Source organism: Neomonachus schauinslandi, chromosome 6 (genome assembly GCF_002201575.2).
Source record: "Neomonachus schauinslandi chromosome 6, ASM220157v2, whole genome shotgun sequence".
NCBI lineage: Eukaryota > Metazoa > Chordata > Mammalia > Carnivora > Phocidae > Neomonachus > Neomonachus schauinslandi.
This window is the reverse complement of record NC_058408.1, coordinates 121585646-121608471: the sequence shown is the minus strand read 5'-3', so window position 1 is coordinate 121608471 and position 22826 is coordinate 121585646. Positions and strand designations below refer to the sequence as shown.

The 22826-nt window shown below is 41.0% G+C and overlaps 1 protein-coding gene across 1 annotated transcript in view; it reads right to left on the bottom strand.

Moving 5' to 3' along the window:
* The window catches only part of PLCE1 (phospholipase C epsilon 1), a 272899-nt gene extending 250468 nt beyond the window's left edge, over nt 1–22431 (bottom strand). Inside the window, exon 1 of the mRNA XM_044916220.1 lies at nt 21235–22431. Within this exon, the coding sequence (XP_044772155.1) occupies nt 21235–22431 (1197 nt within the window). The remainder of the gene's footprint in view (nt 1–21234) is intronic.
* Between the last annotated feature and the right edge of the window lie 395 nt (nt 22432–22826).

Below are 22826 nucleotides of genomic sequence, written 5' to 3'. Positions count from 1 at the left end.
AAGGAAGGAAGGAAGGAAGGAAGGAAGGAAGGAAGGAAGGAAGGAAGATCCTTCTTGAGGACCTGCTCAATGCAAGCCATCCTGAGGGTCTACTGATAGATGCAATGCAAAAGCTAGTACATAGGAGTGGGTCAGGAGCGCTACAATCTAGGATCAGCAATAGGCTATAAATGACTCCCATTTAACAGGGTAAAAATGTCACATGTGCTACGTAAGATACCAGTAATGTGCACACTACTTCCTCAGAAACAGCATATTCCTCTACCACGGGGCTTCACAGTCCATTAGGAGTAGCAGTGACAGTCAGAAAGAGAGGTCATAATCACAATAGCAGCCACTGAAATCTGTTGGGACAATTACCACATGCTATGTTTAGTGCTTTTTCAGATATCCAACCTCATGACTCTCTGAATTAGGTGTTATTTCCATTATTCTCATTTTACAGGTGAGACAAACTAAGTCTTAAGGAGATCAAGTAAATTGCTGAAGGCTCCACTGTGAGTTAACGGTGGAACAGGGCCTGCTTCCAGAGCCTTGCTCTTAACTGCTCACTCGGCTGCCTGTATAACACATTCCACTATTATGAAAACTCAGAGAAATGGAGGGCCTTCCAAAAGTTTTCCCTTCGGAAAGCACTCCTCAAGACAGTACACTTCAGGTTCACTGGGAAGGAATGAAAGGCATATCCGTGGCAATTAATCAGATACAGCAAATGGCTTATTGCAGCCCAGACTTTTTCAGTTTGCAAGTGCCAAATAAACGTTTAGCCATGGAGTTGGAGGATAATAAAATAAAAATGAAACCTTGGGGAAATAATATGAATCACACCTTAAAACTATATATTTTTTAGTCTTCCAAAGTCATTGTTTTTTATATTTAAAGACAACTACTGGTTAACTAGAAATGAGACATCATGCTCACTACCTTTATTCCCAAAGCAATAACTAATTTTTCAGTCCAGATAGGAAAAGACTCTTTGGACTTTCTTTGGTCCATCTCCTTTTTTAATTAAAAAGAAAAAGAGAGAGGGAGGAAAAGAAAAGAAAGAAAAAGAAGAGTTCCCAGCCCTTTTGCTTGAGGACATAAAATACAATATGTTTAAATTGCAATGTGGAGTCTAGATGTGTTTTTACCAGCATAATTTCAACTTTCTCTGAAAACATCTGTAAAAGAGATTACCAATAAAAACACCCCACAGCAAATTTTAGAGTCAGTCGGTACAGAGTTAGAGATTTATCTTCTGCTAGGGCCCCTCTCCCGTCGTGCCCACCTCCTCCTTCCACACACTCTTCACTAAGAGGCAGGATGTGGGAGAGGGAATCACACATAGCTTTTCTCAAGCTTTTGTTTATGATGTCTTCATGATTTTGTGCTAAGGGGGAAGGAGGGAGTAGAAAAATAGCACTCAGAGAGTTCCTTAAAAGGTTATTAGCAATATTTCTTGTCAAAGGCAACTTTGAAAATATTGCTCTTGGTTTCCCACAAGTCTCTAGATTTCCATTTGGGCATTTTCCCTCCTGAACTCTATTTAATCAATCACTTATCAAATCAATCAATATGTACAGAGAACCTGTTCTGTGCAAAGCACTCTTCCAGGTAGAAAAAGTTACAGAGTTAAACAAGAAGCTTAAAATCTATATAGAATTCGTAGGAAAAGGTCTGGAGCCAGAACCAACAAACTGTTAATTTGGGGGTAAAATAGGGGTGGGGGAGATTGAGGAAGGAAGAATCCATCACTTTTAAGATTTTACACACCATTTTTTCTTTATAAGAAATGTGTATTACCTTTTTTTTTTAATTTAATGCCTTAGTCAAGGAGATAATATATAAAAATATAAACAAAGGCATTCAAGAAGTGAGTCAGATGACCATAAGCCTACTAGTGACAGGTGGTTTGCTTGTCACTGTTCAATTTTTGTCATGTTGATGAGAATAATGATGTTTGACATGCTGAGAGATCTTCAAGCACTATGGACTCCATTCAGTCCCAGCACATTTCAATTTCTCTATCCAGGTTTATTTTACTAATGGTGGCTTTAAGTTTCATTTTAGTGGTCTCATGATGAAGAATATACTTTCATAATGCCCACTGATCTCTAGCACTGCCCAGTGTTTGACCACACAATCAGAGATTTCTGGCTTGTTCTGGGATGCATATGCCATCTCCAAGATTTATGGAATGACATATCCTTCTGATGAACATAGTTGTTTTTCGGATGGATCAGGTTCTTTTACAATGAGCTACAATGATGGAGCAGAAGTTTGATTACCCAGATATACCAAAGCAGCTGGCAAAATCTTAAAGCATGATTCTTACTCATGAAAAACGGTGATTCTCTACTGCAATTATGATTTCAATTTCTTCTAAGTAACTTTGTAAATCCGTGAGCTTAGAAACATTTAGAAATGTGAGAATTACATATTAGCATCTCTTTTCTTCTCCCTTATCCTCTATTTCCATACGTTGCTTTATTTATCATATAGCATCATCTGACTATATTTGTTTTTTGTCTAATGTGCTTTTCCCTGTACTAGAATGTAGCAGAGACTTCTATTCCTCCAGTATATATTCTCCCATAGACATAACACCCTTGAATTAATCTGTCTATGATCTTTCAGAGTCAGACTCTACTTTCCAGTTTCCCTTGGAGCTAGGTAGTGACCATGTAACAAAATTCCGGCCAATGGAATGCTTTAGAAAGTGATGTGGACAACTTCTGCGGTGTGTCCTCTAAAAGGAATAGGCATGACATTTTTTCCTCCTTTTCTTCTTCCTGCCATTGAGAACATGGATGCAATGTTGAGCCATGTGGACCATGTGGATAAGGGAAATATACCAGAAGGAGCCTGGGTCCCTGGGTGATGTTGTAGGATAAAATTTCTAAATAACTACAGATCATTCTTAAGTGATAAAAAAAATATGTCTATTTTACTTAATTCACTTTTATTTTTGGTCACTGTTAAAGACAGAGAACCTATGTCCCAACTAACACACTTCAACAGTGAAGAGATGTTTCTGTTTTGTTCACTGTTTCTCTAGCTCCTTAACAATAGCTTGCACATAGTAACAGGTGCTTGATAAATAGTTGTTGAATAAATGAATGAATGTAAGAATGTTCAAATGCCATGTCCAATTTGAGTGTGAGCATCCTTACTTTGAACAAATCAGCATTACATTATTTTTGTTTGGTTTGGATTTTGTTTTGCATATTCTAATTAAATGTAGTCAGATCCTTGTCCCATTAGTAAGAAAATGATGCATTTCAAGCCACTACTAATTCACAGAGCCTTTTGTTCCCCAAAGTCCCTAATCTGAAAAAGTAGTTGAGGAAATCTTTTCAACAAGTTTCCATTACCTAGCCATCTGACAGCATTAAAGTCAACTAAATATTAATAATCTGTTTCAACTTCTTCTAAGTATCCTATCCCATAAACTGGCAATAGTTAAGGGTAGAAGCATATAAGTCATTAACAACCTTGGTCATTTTCTCCATTACATCATGCTATGAACCTGGCCTACACTTTCTTCTGAAGAAGGATGAAATGGAAATTGGTTATACCAATGATCTCTTTGACTTACACAAACTCTTGGAAGGCTTTTACTCCATCCTTTCCTTGTATACAACTACAAGTGAACTCAATGTTTACATGTTTAGGAAAAATTTTTCAAATTCCTCCTTGGCAAGTAGTTAGACCCAATTAGTTCCTATCTGCTAGATACTAATTGCTTTGTAAAACTTTCCTTTTTCTTCTCCTCCTCCTCCACCTCATCCTTCCCCTCCTCCTCCTCCTTCTTCCTCTTTTGCAAAAAACCTTCCAGGTATTGCACTTAGTGTTCAACTCATGGGCTACAAAGTTAGATGCCCTGACAGAGAATAACTTGGTATACTGGAATGGTCTACGAAAGATTCACAAAAGGGATGGGCAATACTTACCAAGATTTTGTAAAATGGCCAGGGTCTTAAGTAGTGGAGGGAATGGAAGAATGACAGGAAGATGGAATCAACCCAGGCAAGGGCCTGGAGGCTGGCAGGGAAGAGAATAGTACTATTCATAATAGCTTCAAACTGGGAACAACTCAAATGACGCTTAACAGGAGAGTGGATAAAGAGTAGGATATTCATGAAATGGATAGTAAGTAGCAATGAGAATGCACAAACTACGACTGCATGGATGAATTTCACAGATATAATGCTGGGGGAAGAAAACATACAAAATAGTACCTACTATGAATTCATTTATATGAAGTTCAAAAATAGGCCAAATGAATGTATCCCATTAGAAGACAAGACTGGTTACTTTGGGGGGACAGAGAGAGAGAGAATGGAGGAGGATACAAGGAAGACTTCTGGGGTGCTAACGTTCCATTTACTGATTTTGGTACCAATTACATCACTGTGTTTCACTTTGTATTGTTTGCATATTTCTCTGTAAGCTTGTGATGCTGCAGTCATCCGTCATCATCATCACCATCATCAACATCATGATAGCAAAGAGTAAAGGGCCAAGAATAGTAAGGATTCTGAAAAGAAGCTGTTATACATCCTGAAGTTATTAGCACAGTGATGGATAAACTAACCGAAGAACTAGGTTAGGAGCTGAGAGAAGACTGATGCACATATGGAACTTTGATATACAAGAGAGACATGTCAGATTAGAGCTGGAAATGGATATTGATATGAAAACAGATTAAAGTGAGATCTCTGCCTCACACCACATACAAAATCAAGGATTTAAACAGACTAGGGAATTAAATTGTCAAAAAAACAAAACAAAACAAAAACCTCCTAGTAAAAAATACAAATGAATATCTTTTAGACTACAGGTAGAGAAAAGTTCTTTTTTTTTTTTTTAAGATTTTATTTATTTATTTGAGAGAGAGAGAATGAGAGAGAGCACATGAGAGGGGTTAGGGTCAGAGGGAGAAGCAGACTCCCTGCCGAGCAGGGAGCCCGATGCGGGACTTGATCCAGGGACTCCAGGACCATGATCTGAGCCGAAGGCAGTCGCTTAACCAACTGAGCCACCCAGGCGCCCTAGAGAAAAGTTTCTTAAAAACAAAAGGCACCGACCATAAAACTTCAATAAATTTGACTATTAAAATTAAAAATTTTATCAAAATTAATTTTACAAAAAAAATTTAAAACTGGGAAAAAATATCAGCAATACAAACAAAAACAAATATCAAGAATATATAAAGAACTACAAATCGATCAGAAGCACAAGTAACCCAACAGAAAATGGGCAAAAGGTCTAAAGCATTTCATAGAAAAAGAAACAATGATGGGGTGCTTGGGTAGCTCAGTTGATTAAGTGTCTGATTCTTGATCTCAGCTCAGTTCTCAATCTAGGGTCGTGAGTTCAAGCCCCATGTTGGGCTCCATGCTAGGTGTGGAGTCTACTTTAAAAAAAAAAAACACAAACAAACAAAAAAACAATGACAATGTAAAGATATGATTAACATTACTAGTGATCAGGAAAATGCCAAATTAACCCCAGAGAAATGTTTTTAAACCTGGTTGGCTGTGCAAAAATAAGTTGGAATATATCAAGTATTAGAGAGGATGCAGATTCAGAGAATCTTTTATACATCAAGGGGGTGTGGGGGAGGGGCAGGACATATAGTCTAAATTGGTGCAGCCACTTTAGGAAATAGTTTACCACTATCTTCCAAATTGAATATTCACATACCCCATGTTTCAGCAATTCTACTCCTCGGTATATTTCCAAGAGAAAATTTTGGACATGTGTAACAGGTAACATAGACAAAAACAGTCATGGAAGGACTGTTTAAAATAGTACAAACATAAAAACAATCTAAATGTGTATCAACTGGAGAATGCATGAGGAAGCTATGCTATATTTACACAGAGGAATATTATACAGGAATCAAAACAATCTAAAACAACATACAACAGTATAAATAAAACTTCCGAAATATAATATTGCATAAAAAGTAAAAAACTTACACATACTATGCCTTTATGAAAAGTTCAAAACAACTAAAACTAAAATGCATAGTTTTGTTATTTTTTAATTTTTAAAAAAATTTTAGTTTAGTTTAGTCTTTATTTAAATTCCAGTTAGTTAACATACAGTGTAATATTAGGTTCAGGTGTACAATAAAGTGATTCAACACTTCCATACATCACCTGGTGCTCATCACAACAAATGCACTCCTTAATCCCCATCACCTATTTCATCCACCCCCCACCCACCTTCCCCTCTGCTAACCATCAATTTGTTCTCTATAGTTAAGAGTCTTTTTTTGGTTTGCCTCTCTCTTTTCCCCCCATGATTGCTTGTTTTGTTTTTTTAAAAATGCAGTTCTTTTTATATTAAGGTGAAGATCATGTGACATACAACTAATTAACTATTTTAGGGGCGCCTGGGTGGCTCAGTTGGTTAAACGACTGCCTTCGGCTCAGGTCATGATCCTGGAGTCCTGGGATCGAGTCCCACATCGGGCTCCCTGCTCAGCGGGGAGTCTGCTTCTCCCTCTGACCCTCTTGCCTCTCGTGCTATCTCTCATTCTCTCTCACTCAAATAAATAAATGAAATCTTTAAAAAAATATATGCTAATTAACTATTTTAAAGTATAAGATGTGGTGGCATTTAGTATTAATATATAGTTTTTTTTTTTAAACCCTTTAACCTACTGTTAGTTACAGCAGGCCTGAATCTGATGTCTTTTTTTTTTTTTTAAGATTTTATTTATTTATTTATTTATTTATTTATTTATTTATTTATTAGAGAGCGAGTGAGAGAGAAACAGCATGAGAGGGGGGAGAGTCAGAGGGAGAAGCAGGCTCCCCGCCGAGCCGGGAGCCCGATGTGGGGCTCGATCCCAGGACTCCGGGATCATGACCTGAGCCGAAGGCAGTCGCTCAACCGACTGAGCCACCCAGGCGCCCCTAATATATAGTTCTTAAGCATACATGTAGCTGCAACAACATTGCATACAAAAGAAAGTAAGGGAATGATGGAAACAGGATTCAGGTGATGGTGCCTGGACAGACTGAGGTTGGCAGAGCCAAGAGAGGGGACTCATAGGCTAGATGTAGGGTTTTCCTAGCTTTAGTTTTAGATGGTAAGTTAGATGGGTGCTTATTTCATTACTAAAAGTCAAATGAACAAACAAACAAAGCAGTCCTTTTTGCTTTACATCAACAGATGTTGCCAACAACCTTCTGCAAAGTATAGAAGGCAATTTTCACAAAAGGTGCTTTGAAAATAAAACAGGAAAATTCCTATTGTATTGAGAGAAATTATGTCACTTTAAATTTTATATGAAGCAATTTCCTTTGGGAAAAATGGCTAAGTCAAGATGGCAGAAGGCCTCTGAAATCAACATTACATTTGGAGTAAACCAAAGGTGGACTTCTGCAAGGGAGACAGGTGGTCAATTTTTTTATGATGGAACACTTTGCCCACTGCATACAGAAGAATCCTAACTCCTGACAGAACTCAAATGATATCCCACCTCCTCCAGGAAGCCTTCTCAGACTACACAAACCCTCCTGCCACTCTTAACAGCACTTGGAGACTATATCCCACAATTTAGAGTTATTCCATCAGGGTTCCTAGAGAAAACTTCGTATTTATAGGGAGATAATACAGAATTTTGGTTAAGGCTTAAGAATCAAAAAGAAGGGGCACCTGAGTGGCTCAGTGGGTTAAGCGGCTGCCTTCGACTCAGGTCATGATCCCAGGGTCCTGGGATCGAGCCCTGCGTCGGCCTCTCTGCTCAGCGGGAGCCTGCTTCTCCTCTCCCTCTGCCTGCTGCTCTGCCCACTGTGCTCTCTCTCTTTCTGTCAAATAAATAAATAAAATCTTAAAAAAAATAGAATCAAAATGAAAATAACATCAGTGCCAAGTACTGTTCTAAATGCTTTAAAATTAAAACATTTTTGTTAACATATGTTAACATTTAACATATAACCACCTATTAATCTTTCTACCAATCCCAAGAAGTAAGTTAAATTATTATCCCCACTTTGGAGGTAAGGAAATAGAAGCACAGAGAAGTTAAGTAACTTTCATAAGGTCACAACGTGATTAAGTACAGTCAGATGTGAACATAGGCAATCTGGCTCCCAAGCTCACTTAACCACTATGGAGGCTTATACCTTGAATAACTTAACTGTTATAAGACAATCAATTCAGCTCCTCGCCTATGGGTCAGAAATAGTATTTGGCATCTGTCACAGGGCAGGAGAGTTGGCTTGAGAGCAACCCAGACTCCAGGTCTGGCTGTGAAACTGATGCCTGAGCAGACCTGGGCAAAGTCACTGCCTTCCTTTGAGCCTCAGTTTCCTTCTCTGTAAAATGAAGAGTTGGACTTGACAGTCTCCAAAGCCCTTCCACTGCTAATGTTTTATGAGCCTGGGATTGCTGGCTCAATTCCTTGGGTTGGTCTGGCCCCTCCTGCTGGGCTCACTGTCTCTCACTGGCTCTGCTTCCCATAAATAAGAGAAAAAGAACACGGGAAAATATCCTCCTGAGAGACTGGGAGGGATCCCACGGCCGCTCTGTGTGCTTTGAAGAACTGGTCATTAACCAGAGGGAGCTACCTGCCAAGTGAAGGATGGAAAGAAACTAGACTAAGGGGAGAAATGAACTCAACAAAACTTGGCTACATTCAAATTTAAAGGGCACTTCGGAGTACTTAAAGAATTGACAATGTTATTGCAACAAGATGAGCCAGCTCCTTAAAGAACTGAAGATAGGATAAGCTGTGAAAACTGGAATGGACCAGAGAACACAGAAAAAAGCTGATAAACTATGCACCAACCATGATCATTTACAATCTGGGAAAACCGTGGAACAAATGGAAGACAGCACAGGCATGTCAGCCTCCACCATTCACCATGAACTCTGCTAGGGCAGGTGCCATACCAGGAATCCATGTCTCCCAGGAACCCCAAAGGCATTGGGGTTCAGAATCAGCTGACATTAATAAGAGCACTTACTTTGTGAAAGGCTGTATCATATATTTTTATCTTATTTGAGAGATGAGGATCCAGATTCTAGTTCTGTGTCTTCCATCATTAGCTATGTGAATCTGGTCAAGTAATTTCCACCGTGTAAGGACTTGGCTACTTTATCCATAAAATGAGGGAGTGAATAAGGTTATAGAATATGAGCCTTCCAGCTCGAGAATTCTGTAGTTCATGAAGTTACCAAACAGCTTATATTTACCTAAAAAAGCATTCACACTATTTATCTTTCAGACCACTGGAACTTAATGGACTCCCCTGTGCTGAGCACATTATATATGAATCCAAGAGATTCATTATACATGAATCCAAGAAAAAATCCAATAGTAGCTTTGGTCTTCAGTAGCTCTTCTGATTGTCTTCCACGTGGAACTCCCCAGGATCACCTTGTATGGTTGGGCATGGTGTGATCTATACCAGGGCACCTGGCCAAAAAGGGCTGGGGAGATGGAGCTAAATTTTAATCTCACCTCTGGCATGAGCTTCGTGCCCATGAGGCTGAGTCCAAACCAAAGGGGCATCATGGGTTTATGGGTACCTCTGAACCATCCCTTGACACTGAGTGAGACCGTGAAGCAATGAGTAAGTTTGTGTTCTAGTTTGTGTCGTATGCAGAACTTACAATTTTACTTTTGCTCAAAACATTTCCAGATACCCCCTTTCACCTCCAGTCTATTTATAGGACCCCTAATAAAACCAACCCTATCCTTCACAGTCATACATCAATATTGACCTAAACCAGAATTAGCTAGGATGCTTGAAAGGACTGTTCCTAAAATGTCAATCCAAGGTCAAAGGATTAAGACCTTTTGCCTAATGGAGGCACAAGTGGAAAATGGAGTCTGCCTTTCAAGGTGATTTCTTAGAAAGGGACAACCCTTATTTAACTGAGCATATCCTAATGTCTCAAAGAAATCCATTTTACTACCTTTATACTTCCAAAACACAGTAGCTACCAAACACTTGGAAAAAATACAGAAAAACAAAAAACTTTGAGAAAAAACATTTGCTGGATTCTGTTCTGGGCTTCTAATGTGTTGTCTTTACAACACATTTACTACCACTACCAACTCATTCATTTTGAAACTCCCTGATTTTTCTAGCAACAAAGTAGATGTGCTCTAATTCACTCATATTCTTTTTCCTTTATATTGTGATCAACGGCAACTCCAAGACCAGTCATTCTGGATTTCCTGAGTCAGTCTCAATTTCAAGTATTCTGCCCCTCTCTCCTCTCAATAAAAAGTTCTCAACTTTTTATTTGGAAAATATGGTTGTCACAATAATGGCATTACCCTCACAAAATATTAGTCATGGCAGAGTCATACCCACATTACGGTGCCCTTATTTGGTATGTGGCCATCAAAAGGAGAACTTGCTGGTCCATCCAGGGCCTGAGGCCATTTTCTTTGGCCCCATTAAAGAGAAAAATAATGAATTTGCTACTAAACAAGTTTTGGATTCACCTATTTAGAGCTCAAATGAACATTCCCCTTGTTCTAGAAGAGTTTTTCAAGGCTAAGAAATTACTATTTGATGGAAGGGTACACAATCTGGAAAAACTGAAGCCATGGGGATTTCCAACTGCCAAACTCCCACATGCTGGCTCTCGAGACACATCCACACTCACTATTAAAGTGTCACTGTTTATAATTTGGTGCTAAATTTTCTGAAGTTAAGCTACTCAACACGGTATACAGACAAATTGATTCCTTATTTTATTAAAACACAGGGATAAGATGAAGTAGGTGTCGGTGATAAAAGTCACCTAATCTCAAGCTGAAAATGAAGTTTTGAAAACTAGGCCAGCATAACAATGGGGAAACCAAAGGGTCAAGTTTCAGTAAGCAGGTTCCCCTGGATGCTTGCAGCATTTGAGAAAGGAAACAGCTGACTCCGGCTTTGTTTTGCTGCCTCCAGAATAGTTTCAGAATCCCTTTTCCCCCAGGTACCTCATGCTGAAGCCTCAGAGCCTGGAGTAAGAGGAGAAAAGTTACAATTGCAGGGACATTTGATAATGTTTGCCAAGCATCTGACTGTACAACCAGCCCCATTTTTTCCTCCAGCCTCATAACCCTGTGAAGGAGGTGAAAACTTCATTTTAATGGTGTGACGATGGAAAGAAATGTTCCTGAGTAATGTTTTTCATACTCAGGTCAGTTGGTCAGAACCCTTGAAGATCACAGAAAACTTTAAAATGGAAAAATACTAAATTATGTTCCCACCAGTTTGGGTCATTTCAGCATGATCATGAATAAGCTATAGATTCTGAGTCAGATGTGTGCAGTTTGCTTTGGACTTTGTTCTTGCTTACTTACTTACAAAACTTTCAAAATGTACTTCTAAATTACAGCAATTCAGTAAAATTTCAAACCTTCAGGCTTGGCTTCCTCCCCCTAGCAGGCTGAGTCATAAAAATAAATCTTAGCCATTTCAATAGCCAACACACCCCTCACATTAAGATTTGGTATTGTTCCCCATGTCTCCCATTTCATCCAACGGTCACACCCAGATCACATTTGAAGACAGAAACAGCTTAAGGGCTCATCCAGCTCAACATTTGCACACTTTAATAAGGGAACAGAACCTCTGCCAAGTTATAGGGATGAGTTACATCAGAATCTTCCAGAGGACCTCTGAGGAGTGGTTATGAGTATGGGCTTTGGAGGCAGCCCAACCCAGGTTGGAGTCCTCACACTGTGTGACCTTGGTCATGTCTGGAAAGCACAGTGCCTGGCACACGGTAAGAGCCCACCAAGTGCTTGCTGTTTTACTGCTACAGGCACCTCAGGGCTCAGCCACTGATGAAGAAGCAACTCTCCTGTGCCCATCCACTGCTGCAAATGCTGGAGAGTGACAACGTTCCCTCCAAATCAAATCTCCAGGAGGCACTGCTGGGGGAGGTAGAATATTTACTCAACCATAAATCCAGAGTCAAGGCTTAAATCAGGAAAATCACAGACTGTTGGGCTTTCAGAGTTAAGAAGAAACGTGTAACTTAAAATGTACTAATATATGCAAATAATATAACAATGTCTGACACATAGCGGTCAGTGAATACAAGTCTGCCCTTGCTTTTTTTTAAGCATTTATTTATTTATTTAGAGAGCATGAGCAGGGGGAGGGACCAAGGGAGAGGGAGAGAAAGACTCTCCAGCAGACTCTGTGCTGAGCGCAGAGACCGATGCAGGGCTGGATCCCATGACCCAGGATCATGGCCTGAGTTGAAATCAAGACTCAAACGCTTTACCGACTGAGACAAACAGGCGCCCATACCCTCACTTTGTTTTATACCCAAAGGAACTAAAAATTTCAGGTCCTAAATTGACTTGCTTAAGGTCGTACAACCAGTTAATGGGAGAGCGGGAATTGATACTTAGGTCTTATTTGGGGGGGGGGTGTGAGAGGGGGCTGCTCAGGTTTATTATTGAGAGTACTGGAGGTCAGATGGCTTGAAGAAACTGACCAAATACCTCCCAAACTCAAGAATGATCTCCTCAACACAGCATGCTGCCCCTATCCCTTCATCACCAACCCCATCCCCGACCACCACTGAGAAACAGAAGCTAGTTTCCCTCTGGTCCATGGTGGAAATCTCTGCCTATAAGGACTGGGGGTTCTGAAGGACAGGGACAGAGCTCCTGGATCTTGAGAGGAGGGGGCTTCTTTCCTTTCTGGCCCATTGTAGATAACAGCAGTCTCAGATGCCCCCCTTGTAAACACAAAACAGTTGGAAACTTTCCCAGGGATTTTTGCAGCCAATTGAAATGGAGGGCCAGGGGCAAGGAGATGGAAAAATGTCCTCTCTCTGTCTTGCAGGCCAAGTCTGTGGAAGTGACAGGCATGGGTCTCTAGGTTCACAGGACTGAAAAAGACCATTCTGAATATCAATGGAAAATTCTGATTCTGTCCTAGGTATTGCTCAGAGAAAGTGTTTCCAAGCTTCGATGGTCAGGGGGAAGCCAGCTAATAAGCCTGAACTGGGTCTGGGGAAGGAGAGAAGGAGACATCAGCAGTGGGTGGAAACTGCCTTTCTTTATTTATAATTCAAGGAGTCATTCAAGAAATATGTATTAGTACTGACTGTCAGTGAAACTCTAGATTGGAGTCTGTGGTGGCGGAGGGGCCTACAGGGAAGACCACCAAGAGGATGTGAAATCTTAGCTCAGGACTAAAGAACGGGTAGAAACTAGCCAGGTGGAGAGGGGTGTTCTAAACCATATAATAAATATATTTTAGTCTTTCCAAGCCATGTAGTCTCAATTATAGCTCCTCAACTCTGCTGTTACAAGGAGAAAGCAGCTACAGAAAATACACGAGTATTAAAAAAAATGAATGCAGGGGCGCCTGGGTGGCTCAGTTGTTAAGTGTCTGCCTTCAGCTTGGGTCATGATCCCAGGGTCCTGGGATCGAGCCCCATATCGGGCTCCCTGCTCGGCGGGAAGCCTGCTTCTCCCTCTCCCTCTCCCACTCCCCTTGCTTGTGTTCCCTCTCTCGCTGTATAAAACCTTTGGAAAAAAAAAAAAAAGGAATGAATGCAGCTGTGCTCCAATAACCTTCATATGTGAACACTGAAATTTCAATTCCATATAATTTTTGTGTCAGGAAATATTATTCTTCCCTTGATTTTTTTTAACAGTTTAAAAATGAGGAACCATTCTTAGCTAGTATTTTAACAATATCTGCATGAATGTATACGGGGCGGGGGCACGGGGGGTTAGTCAATGCCATTCCTGAGCTAAGAAGATGACAGGCATTTCTAAACCACAGATTCTCTTAGATCTTCTACCAAGGGCCAGGACTAAGGTGAGACAAGTGAGCTGCCTAGAGCTCAAAATTTAAGGAGGTACTCCCTGATAAGTAGACAGTTGGCACTTGTGAAACCCTGAGATTGAGTGCCTCCTTAAAAGTTGCCACCCAGGCACCTTGCTTGCCTCTGCCTAGGCCTGGTCCCACCACTTGTGCATAATGAAGTACATTACCGTGAAGTGGTGACCTCCTCAACCAGTCCTGCCTTGGAATGCCTTCCATGTAATGCACAAGTTTGCAGATGACAATCTGGTTCCCAGCCATCGCTCTGGGGTACAGAATTTAGACAATAAGAAAAATGGCCTATATAATACAAGCTTAGGCAGAAGAGGAGGGAGAAACTACGCAGAATGGAGTTTGGAAAGAATTTGGGGGAGAAGGAAGATAAAAAATTTGACTTAACCATTGTTGCTGGTGGGGTAAGTTTGAAAAAGACTGAGAATGAGATCAATGTCCAAAGAAAATATTTAACAAGTTTCACTGTGCATTAAAATTATAAGCCTTCTTTGCTACTTTCTTGACTTGCATTCATTATATCCACATTCATACCTATACACACACACACACACACACATATATTGCAAATCATATATGTGATAATGGACTTACATCCAGAAATGTAAATAACTCAATAATAAAAGAAATTTGAAAATAGGCAAAGGGTTTGAATAGACATTTCTCCAAAGATGTACAAATGGCCAAAAAGCATATGAAAAGATGCTCAACATCATCAGCTATCAGGAAAATGCAAATCAAAAGTACAATGAGATATCACCTCGTATCAACTAGGATGGCAATAAGCAAAAAGGCGGACACTAAGAAATGTTGGTCAGGATGTAGAAACACTGGAACACTCAAACATTGCTAGTGGGAATGCAAAAAGTTGCGGCTGCTTTGGAAAACAGTTTGGCAGTTCTTCAAAAGGTTAAACACAGTTATATAACTCAGTAATTCCACTCCTGGATATGTACCCAAGAGAAATGAAGACATATGTCCACACAAACACTTGCACATGGATGTTCATAGCAGCATTATTTGTAACAGACAAAAAGTGGAAAGAATCTGATGTCCAACAACTGATGAATGGATAAATAAAATGTTATATGTTCATACAATGGAGTGTTTTTCAGAGGTAAAAAAAAAAAGTACCTATACATGCTACAGTACAGATGTACCTTGAATCTTAAAAATATTGTCATGTTAACTACACTGGCATTAAAATTTAAAAATGTATTATGCTAAGTGAAAGAAGCCAGTCAAAAAAGTGTGCATGCTATATGAGTCCATTCATATGATGGTCCAGAATAGGGAAATTTTTAGATACACAAAGTAGATTAGTGGATGCTTCTGGGTGGGGGAGGGGAGATGGGATGAGGAGAATGGAGGGTGATAGCTGGAGGGTGATAGCTAGTGGGTATGTGGTTTCCTTCTGAGGTGATGAAAATGTTCTAAAATTGTGGTGATGGTTGCACATATCTGTAAATATATAAAAACATTGGATTTGCATTTTACATAGGTGAACTGTATGGTATATAAATCATATCTCAATAAATCTATTAAAAACAGAAGAAATCAAAGAAGTCCTCCTTGCCTCCAAAGAGCTCTGCTATTGGGATTCAAAGTATGGGTTCTCCTTACCCTTGAAAGATGATGGTGTCTCTGGGTTGCTGAAGACTGAGCGTTTGAGGGGTGATGGCCTAAATGACAGGGACGGGGCATGGGCTCAAGGGCTAAATGTTGGTTAGGGTAGGGATTTGGATGCCTGAGCTCTGCAGGACCCATATTTAATCTGAGGCTCTATATGCATCCAGGCCAGCTGCTAGAAAAAATAACCAATAGATGGAACACCATATTGGTGTCATAAGGCTCATCAAGACCAGAAAATGACCCAGGACCACTGTCAGAACAGCTTTTCAGGGAGGGTCCTGACTGAGCCATGAGTTAGTCTAGTCATGTAAGGGTGAGGGGATGGTCACCCCTCACACCCAATGATGCTTCAGTCCTTGATGCTGAATCCTGTGGCCACTGGGGAAGAAACCTCCACACTACTCCAAGAGGGCTATAAGCCCTAAGGGGACAGTTATACTTGAATCAGCACCCAGGAGGGGACCAAAGGGAGAGAGACACTATTATCACTCATGACTACAGGAGGTCATTCTATGGGCAGCTTGTGTAGAAATGCAGGGTGTGCATTAGATCAGGACTCCATGTGATGGTCTTATCCTTGCCTATGGGTTCCGATTCTTTTCAGACCACATTTTAACTATGGCCCATTTCCAGGGATGAGGCCTTGCCAGCTGCTAATTCCCATTATGCAGGACATCTGGGGAAAAGGAAAAAAAAAATCCTAGCGCTGGGCGCCTGGGTGGCTCAGTTGGTTAAGCGACTGCTTTCGGCTCAGGTCATGATCCTGGAGTCCCTGGATCGAGTCCCGCATCAGGCTCCCTGCTCGGTGGGGAGTCTGCTTCTCCCTCTGACCCTCCCCCCTCTCATGCTCTCTCTCACTCTCTCTCTCTCAAATAAATAAATAAAATCTTTTAAAAAAAAAAAAAAAAAAAAAAAAAAAAAAAAATCCTAGCGCTGATACTGTCCCAAGGCTACCATCTTAATAACAGTTGCCATGAATATATTCACCTTAAATTAGTGTCCAGGGTCAGCATTTTTCATTTTCATTCCATTTTTTTGCCAAATCCTAGCCAAAGAGCTGGTGTAACTACAGAGATGTGGAAGTAAATTTATCCTAAATGGCCCCGATGCAGTTAATAAGGGAAAGTTGTCCAATCATCAGAGTCGGCCTCTGACAGCCTGTCACATTTTCCACTGATGCACCAGACGTGACTAAACTGTGCAGGGGCTGTCCGTCCGGGATCTGGATTCCCTTTCACTGTGCTCAGCAGGAAGGGGCCAGCATCGTCCTATACCCATGTCATGAACTTGATATAACCCTTAGTAATGGAAGAGGAGGCCTGACATGCCACTGAGCTCAGGCTTTTAGCTTAGCCTGCACACCCTGTGAAATTTTAATTGTTTCAAGGTCCACACTGTACCCAACCTGTAGGGAGACCAAATTTCTAGAGGAGAAAATAAAACATGTTGCTATTTCAGCAGCCATCTGTTACAACACTGGACAGCAGGGCTCAATGGATATCTGATCATCCCTAAAAGTTACAACTTGGAAGATGAATTTATTATTGGTCGGTGCCTTGACATCTAGCAGAGAAAATATGGACTCAAAGACATATATACTGACAAAGGTATTTATGTTAAACACTCAAAAATTTTTCATTGCCTCCTAAATTTAATTCTCTCTGCTAAAGAGTAGAATACAATGTGAAGAAGAAAGATATATTTTAGAAGGAAGAAAGAAGAGTAAGACCTAGCAACACAGAAGCTGGTTTGATTTTCCTTCTTAATTTACAGTTTTTCTAGTCTGATTTTTTTTAACAATAAATTCATTGTTTTCTATTTTGCCGTACATATTCTTATACAGTGACTCCTCCTGCAGACCATGGCAGGGACATAAATGAAGGGATGATATGGGAGCTCGTGGCCTGTCTGCCCCGGCCACCCTCCCCTCCTCCACGCTCCATCCTTCAAGGCACACGGAACTCAGGTTACATGAATGATTCCAGGACAGGCAGAAACTTCTTGTCCTTCATATTCAGAATAACTCTGAGTACTCCAAACTCCCCCCAAAATTCAGGCAGGGAGAGGATTTTTTTTTTTTTAAGATTTTATTTATTTATTTATTTGACAGAGAGAGACACAGTGAGAGAGGGAACACAAGCAGGGAGAGTGGGAGAGGGAGAAGCAGGCTTCCCGCTGAGCAGGGAGCCTGATGCGGGGCTCGATCCCAGGACCCTGGGATCATGACCTGAGCCGAAGGCAGACGCTTAACAACTGAGCCACCCAGGCGCCCCTGGGAGAGGATTTTTTTTAAAAGGAAAAACACCCTTAACAAACTTTCAACATGGAGACTTCAGCCACTTGCCAAAATATGCCATCTTGTGAAGCCAATAAATGGAGAGCAGGAGAGCAGGAGGAGCGTGGCTCTAACTGCATAAGGGGTAGAATTTTCATTTCTCACAATGCAAGGGGAGGAGGATACCAATATGGTTAGTCAGTCAGCAAGCATTAATCCTCATTAATGTCTCCCATTCTTCTCTGCACAGCTGTGCAAACATAAATTAATTGGGTCATTCTGACGAAGGCATACAAGAAAAAAATTTCAATGGGAGGCAGAGGAACTAATTGGACACACAACACATTCTTCAAATGTGCAGAAGCATTGTACAAGCTACCACATCATAGACTGGGAGATAGACATTCAAATTCACACCACCATAAACTCCCCTATGGGAGAAGCTCCAAAAAAGCAGAAGGAGGTGGGGACATGTTCATGACAAAGCAGATGAAAAACTGCCAGAGTGAGAACAGTGGTTCCCACTCCTTGCCAGATGCTGTGCTGTCAACTTCACAGGGCCATTCCATTTAACCCCCTAATAATATCATTACCTCCAATTTACTTATAAGGTAATTAGAAACAAAGAAGTCAAAGAACTTGCCGGAGGTCACACCAGCAGTAAATGGAGGACTCACAGTGGTTGACTTTCAATTCAGGCTGACTGACTCCAGAGACCATGTTCCTAAGATGACACTGTCCTGTTTTCTATATACTTGGCATTAGGCTTGCATCTCAGAGAGTAGAAAAAAGGTAGGGCCACTTCTTGCCCTTAATCAACTTATAATCTGATTGGGGAACCAGGATGGATATGTGTGAAATGGTCAGGGACAGGAGCATTGCATTAGGGTCTGCATTGTTCTGGTGAAGGAAGCCACTTAGAGGAGTTGGGGGAAGTGGCTAAAATTCATCTGTGCAACTTTGAGAAGGATTTCTACCAGACTCTAAACTAAAAACTGAGACACTGAAAGAATACTATACTTTAGAAAATACTGATTCATTCCTGCCGTGGTATGGTTTGACTATTCAAAAAGGGCTCTCCCTTTCAGAACTCTCCCTTCAGAAAGGACAGGACAGTCAGCCCCTTCCCCAGCTTCATCTTAATGGTTCATAAATATGCCCACAGCCTCCTGGAAACCCGGTCAGAGAGGAGAGAGGACTTCATAGAGTTCACTCTGACCGAGGTGTAGCAACCTCTCCCAGCCTCCAGAGACTAAGAAGGGAGGATATGATTTGCATCATCTCTTTGGTCCTTTTCACTGGAAATTACCCATCCCAGGGCCTCTGACTGACAGAAAGGGGCAGACTGGAACTAGGGACCCGGGACCCATGAACATTCTCAGGAGAAGTGGCAGTGCTCCAGAAATTGGAGGAGTGAGTATGGTCATGCCAGAAATTATTCTGCAGTTATTTACAGCAGATGAATGACCCTCATGCCTGTGTAAGTGTGTGTGTGTGGGGGGGGGGGGGTGGCCTATGATAACGGTTCTCAACCAGTCGGTTTCCATTCCCTTTGCTGCATTTAAATTTCTGTTGCATTCTTAACATTCAACTTCAGGTATGCATGAATTTTTTAAATCCCTGCCTTTTTAATTGGGAAGACACATTACTGTGATGAGGTCCTTTCTCCCTGCATGGACAAAATTCAGTCTCAAGAGCTGGGGAGCCTGTGTGTCACTGACATCACCTTGCTTGTGACTCAGGTTTTATGAGGAATCAGATGAGGTGGCAAAAACAAATCTGCGAACACTTGCTGGGTGAATGGTAGGTTGAATGCACAGAAAGAAGGGCCTGCGGGTCATCCCTTTTCAGGCAGGCTTTCAGCTCAGCCCTGCCACTCCTGAGAGCCCAAGCAGGGTCAGGGTCTTTAGGAGAGAGCAAATATTCCTTAAATGTCCCGACCAAAGAACAAAGAGCTCAGTTAAAGCTCCTGGACAGCGGTTCTCAACTCCACAGAATCATAGAATCCCCAGGAGATCTCTGAAAAAACATTCATGTTGAGCCCGACCCTAGCGATTCTGATTCAGAGGGTCAGGAGTGGGGCCTGGACACTGTGGTTCTAACACAGAACCAGGGTTAGAACTGCCGCACTGAACACAGCCAAGTCCAGAAGCATCAGTGAGTGTGGTTACTCAATCAACAGATTCTGAAATGAACATAATTCTTCTGTTCAATCCTAGCTATACCACTTAGCAGTTAAGTGACCTTGGACAAGGTACATGACTTCCCTGAGACTCTGTTTTCTTAGCAATACAATGGGGTTAATAATCATACCAGTATCAGAGGGTAGTTGAGAGGATTGCATGAAATCAAGTATGTAAATTATGTGATCCAATGTCTAGTACGTGTAAAATGCACAGTAAGTATCAGCTCCTGTGACTGATGATGGTGACAGTAAAAATACACCAGTTATGTTTCAATAAAAGGAATGTTTTTCTAGACTGGGTATTTATTCACAAGGCCAGGTCTTAAGGAATTGTGAAACACTGGAATGTGAGAGTTAGACATTTGGCATGTCCTTCAGTTATGAATATAGGCAATAAGACTCAGTAGTAGGAGCAGCACCTATGATCTTGTCACTGATAGAAATCACAGATATTTCCATATATTACAGTCATCGTCAAAACCGTGAAAGAGTATTTATATTTAGGGTGACCAACTGCCCTGGTCTGCTCAGGACTGAGGGGGTTTCCCTAGATGTAGGATTTGCAGGGCCAAACTGGGAAGTCCCAGGGAAACCGTTCCCTACTGACATTCCTCACTACTTAGAAATTACAGTAGTTATCGCCTCACTGAATGCCACTGTCCAATGTGTTAATAAAGAAGCACCTACCCTGCTGTATATCACAATTTCAAACAATACCTTGGTAAGTGTACCTATGGCCACATAATCTGTGTCCTTTATAACACTTTGTATTTCATTTGATGCATTTAAAAGCATTGTTCTGAGTCCACAGGCATCACCAAATTGCCAAAGGGGTCCATGGCACAAAAAAGATGAAAAGGGAAGAAACTGGGAACATTGGTTGGAAAATGGAGGAAACCAGATTTTAAGTGCTTTTAGGCCCTGCAACCTAAAAATATGGCAGAAGGAAGACATAAGCATGTACCTCCAAAGGACACGACTAGATAATCAGTCAATGGAGCTGCTTTCCCACTATCAGCAGTCTGTCTTATAATCCTACAAACAGTAACCAGGGAGTCTCCCTAATTTCTGCACTCCTGATGACATGTATATGTGTATTTTACATATATACTTACCTCGTTGCAAAGTTAACTCAATCTTGACAGCTACCAATTGGAGTATCATGTTAGGTCTACTGGTTTCCAATAACTACAAAATGCTTCCCCTAAGAATCACAATTTGACAGAACTTAAAACTTTCCATGAATTAAAACAATGGAAAATTGGATTTTCAAAGATCTAATTTAAAGAAGTGGTCAAAAATGAAACTTTAACTCTTACCTGATACCACTGGGCTTCTGATAGGCACTGGCTCCCGTCCTGCCTAATCGCCACCGCTGACAGCCTTTCCAGAATTCTCCCACTGGGCAATAAGAGACCACTTCTCTTCTGATCGATGTAACTGTAAGCTCCCAGCCCAATGTGACCAGAAGGCAGAGTTCTCATGATTGCCCTTGTCCCGGTATACACAGATTTCTTTACTTCCCTGTCATTTTTACAAAATCTCCTCACTAACAAAGTGGACCTCTCCTTTTTGCTCTTAAAAAAATCTTCTTCTACATCTTCACAATTATCAGGGAAGTCCTCAAAATGGCTCAGGAAGGTCTTGGCAGGTGGACTGTTAGTCAAGTCCTCCCTGCAAAAGCTGTCACTTGAACATACCACACTGGCCCTTTGGCAAGAACCTTCAAAGCTCAAGTCATCCAAGGTGTCACAATGATCACACTGCAGCTGCCCATTCTTATTATCACAGTTTTCGGCCAATTCCATGAGTTTACAAGTATATGCCACATAATTTTTCTTTTGCTCCCCACCAACACCAGGCAGTGGTACACAGTTTCCACAATCATCCAAAATCAAGTTACCTGACAGGGTACAGAAAGCATCTGACACTCTTCTCTCAACTTCATAATGAAAGTGAAATGCTGCCATGTTACTGTCAGGGTCTGCCTGGCCAGTCTCTACAACAGCTGACTGACTTCCTAAGGGGCTAATGTCCATGCGAGGTCGATCGATTTCCAGTTGAATTCCAGGAAATGCCTTTCTTTCCAGTGAGGATGGGATTCCAGTTTCCAAACATGGGTCTTCCTCCATGACAGAAGTGCACATGTCATAACACTGGCTCTGAGGAAGGATGCACTGGCGGTTTGTCAGTATGTTGTTGTGGTTAATGTTAAGGTTTTTCACAGAAACTGGTGTGCTTTCTGCCCAGCACTTTTCATTGCTGTTCTCATCGCTCACTGTTTTCTCCCTTGCTATGGAGAGAATCTTGGGCAAGTTGCTTTCAGAAGATTCTTCTTTAAGCTTGTTCATCCATGGGATGGTAGAAGTCTGCCCGCTCTGCCTGACACTATGTACCTTTGGAACACTGATGTCCGAGACCTTTTCACTACTTTCATCTACAGCCGATGGAGTGGACGTCACTTTTCTCTGAGTCACAGGTGTGAGAACAGAAGCTGCCATTTCTTCAGATGTCATCTTGACGCACACACAGGTTTTAGCTATTGCTGTTTCTCCTCTCTGGTGATCATGTCAAGATGCTTATAAAACAACTTATTATTAAAATAATCTTAGATATACAAGTCCTCTGAGAAACAGTGTGACAATTTCTTTGATTCAGGTGCATTAAGAGCCAAATAAATTTCCCCAGTTATCACTTCCCGTCGTCTGCAATATGTTTTTCTAGACCAGGGTTTTAAGGTGGCAGTTCAACTTTCTTTCCTCTATTATTTGAAGTAATTCTTTTGGAGATTTTTACTCGGGATTGCATTCTGCAAATTCTGATCCATTACTGACTTACTAATGATTTTAAAAATCCAGTTTCAATGTTTCCTGAAAGAAAAAGACATGATGTCAATGCTGTGGCGCTAAAT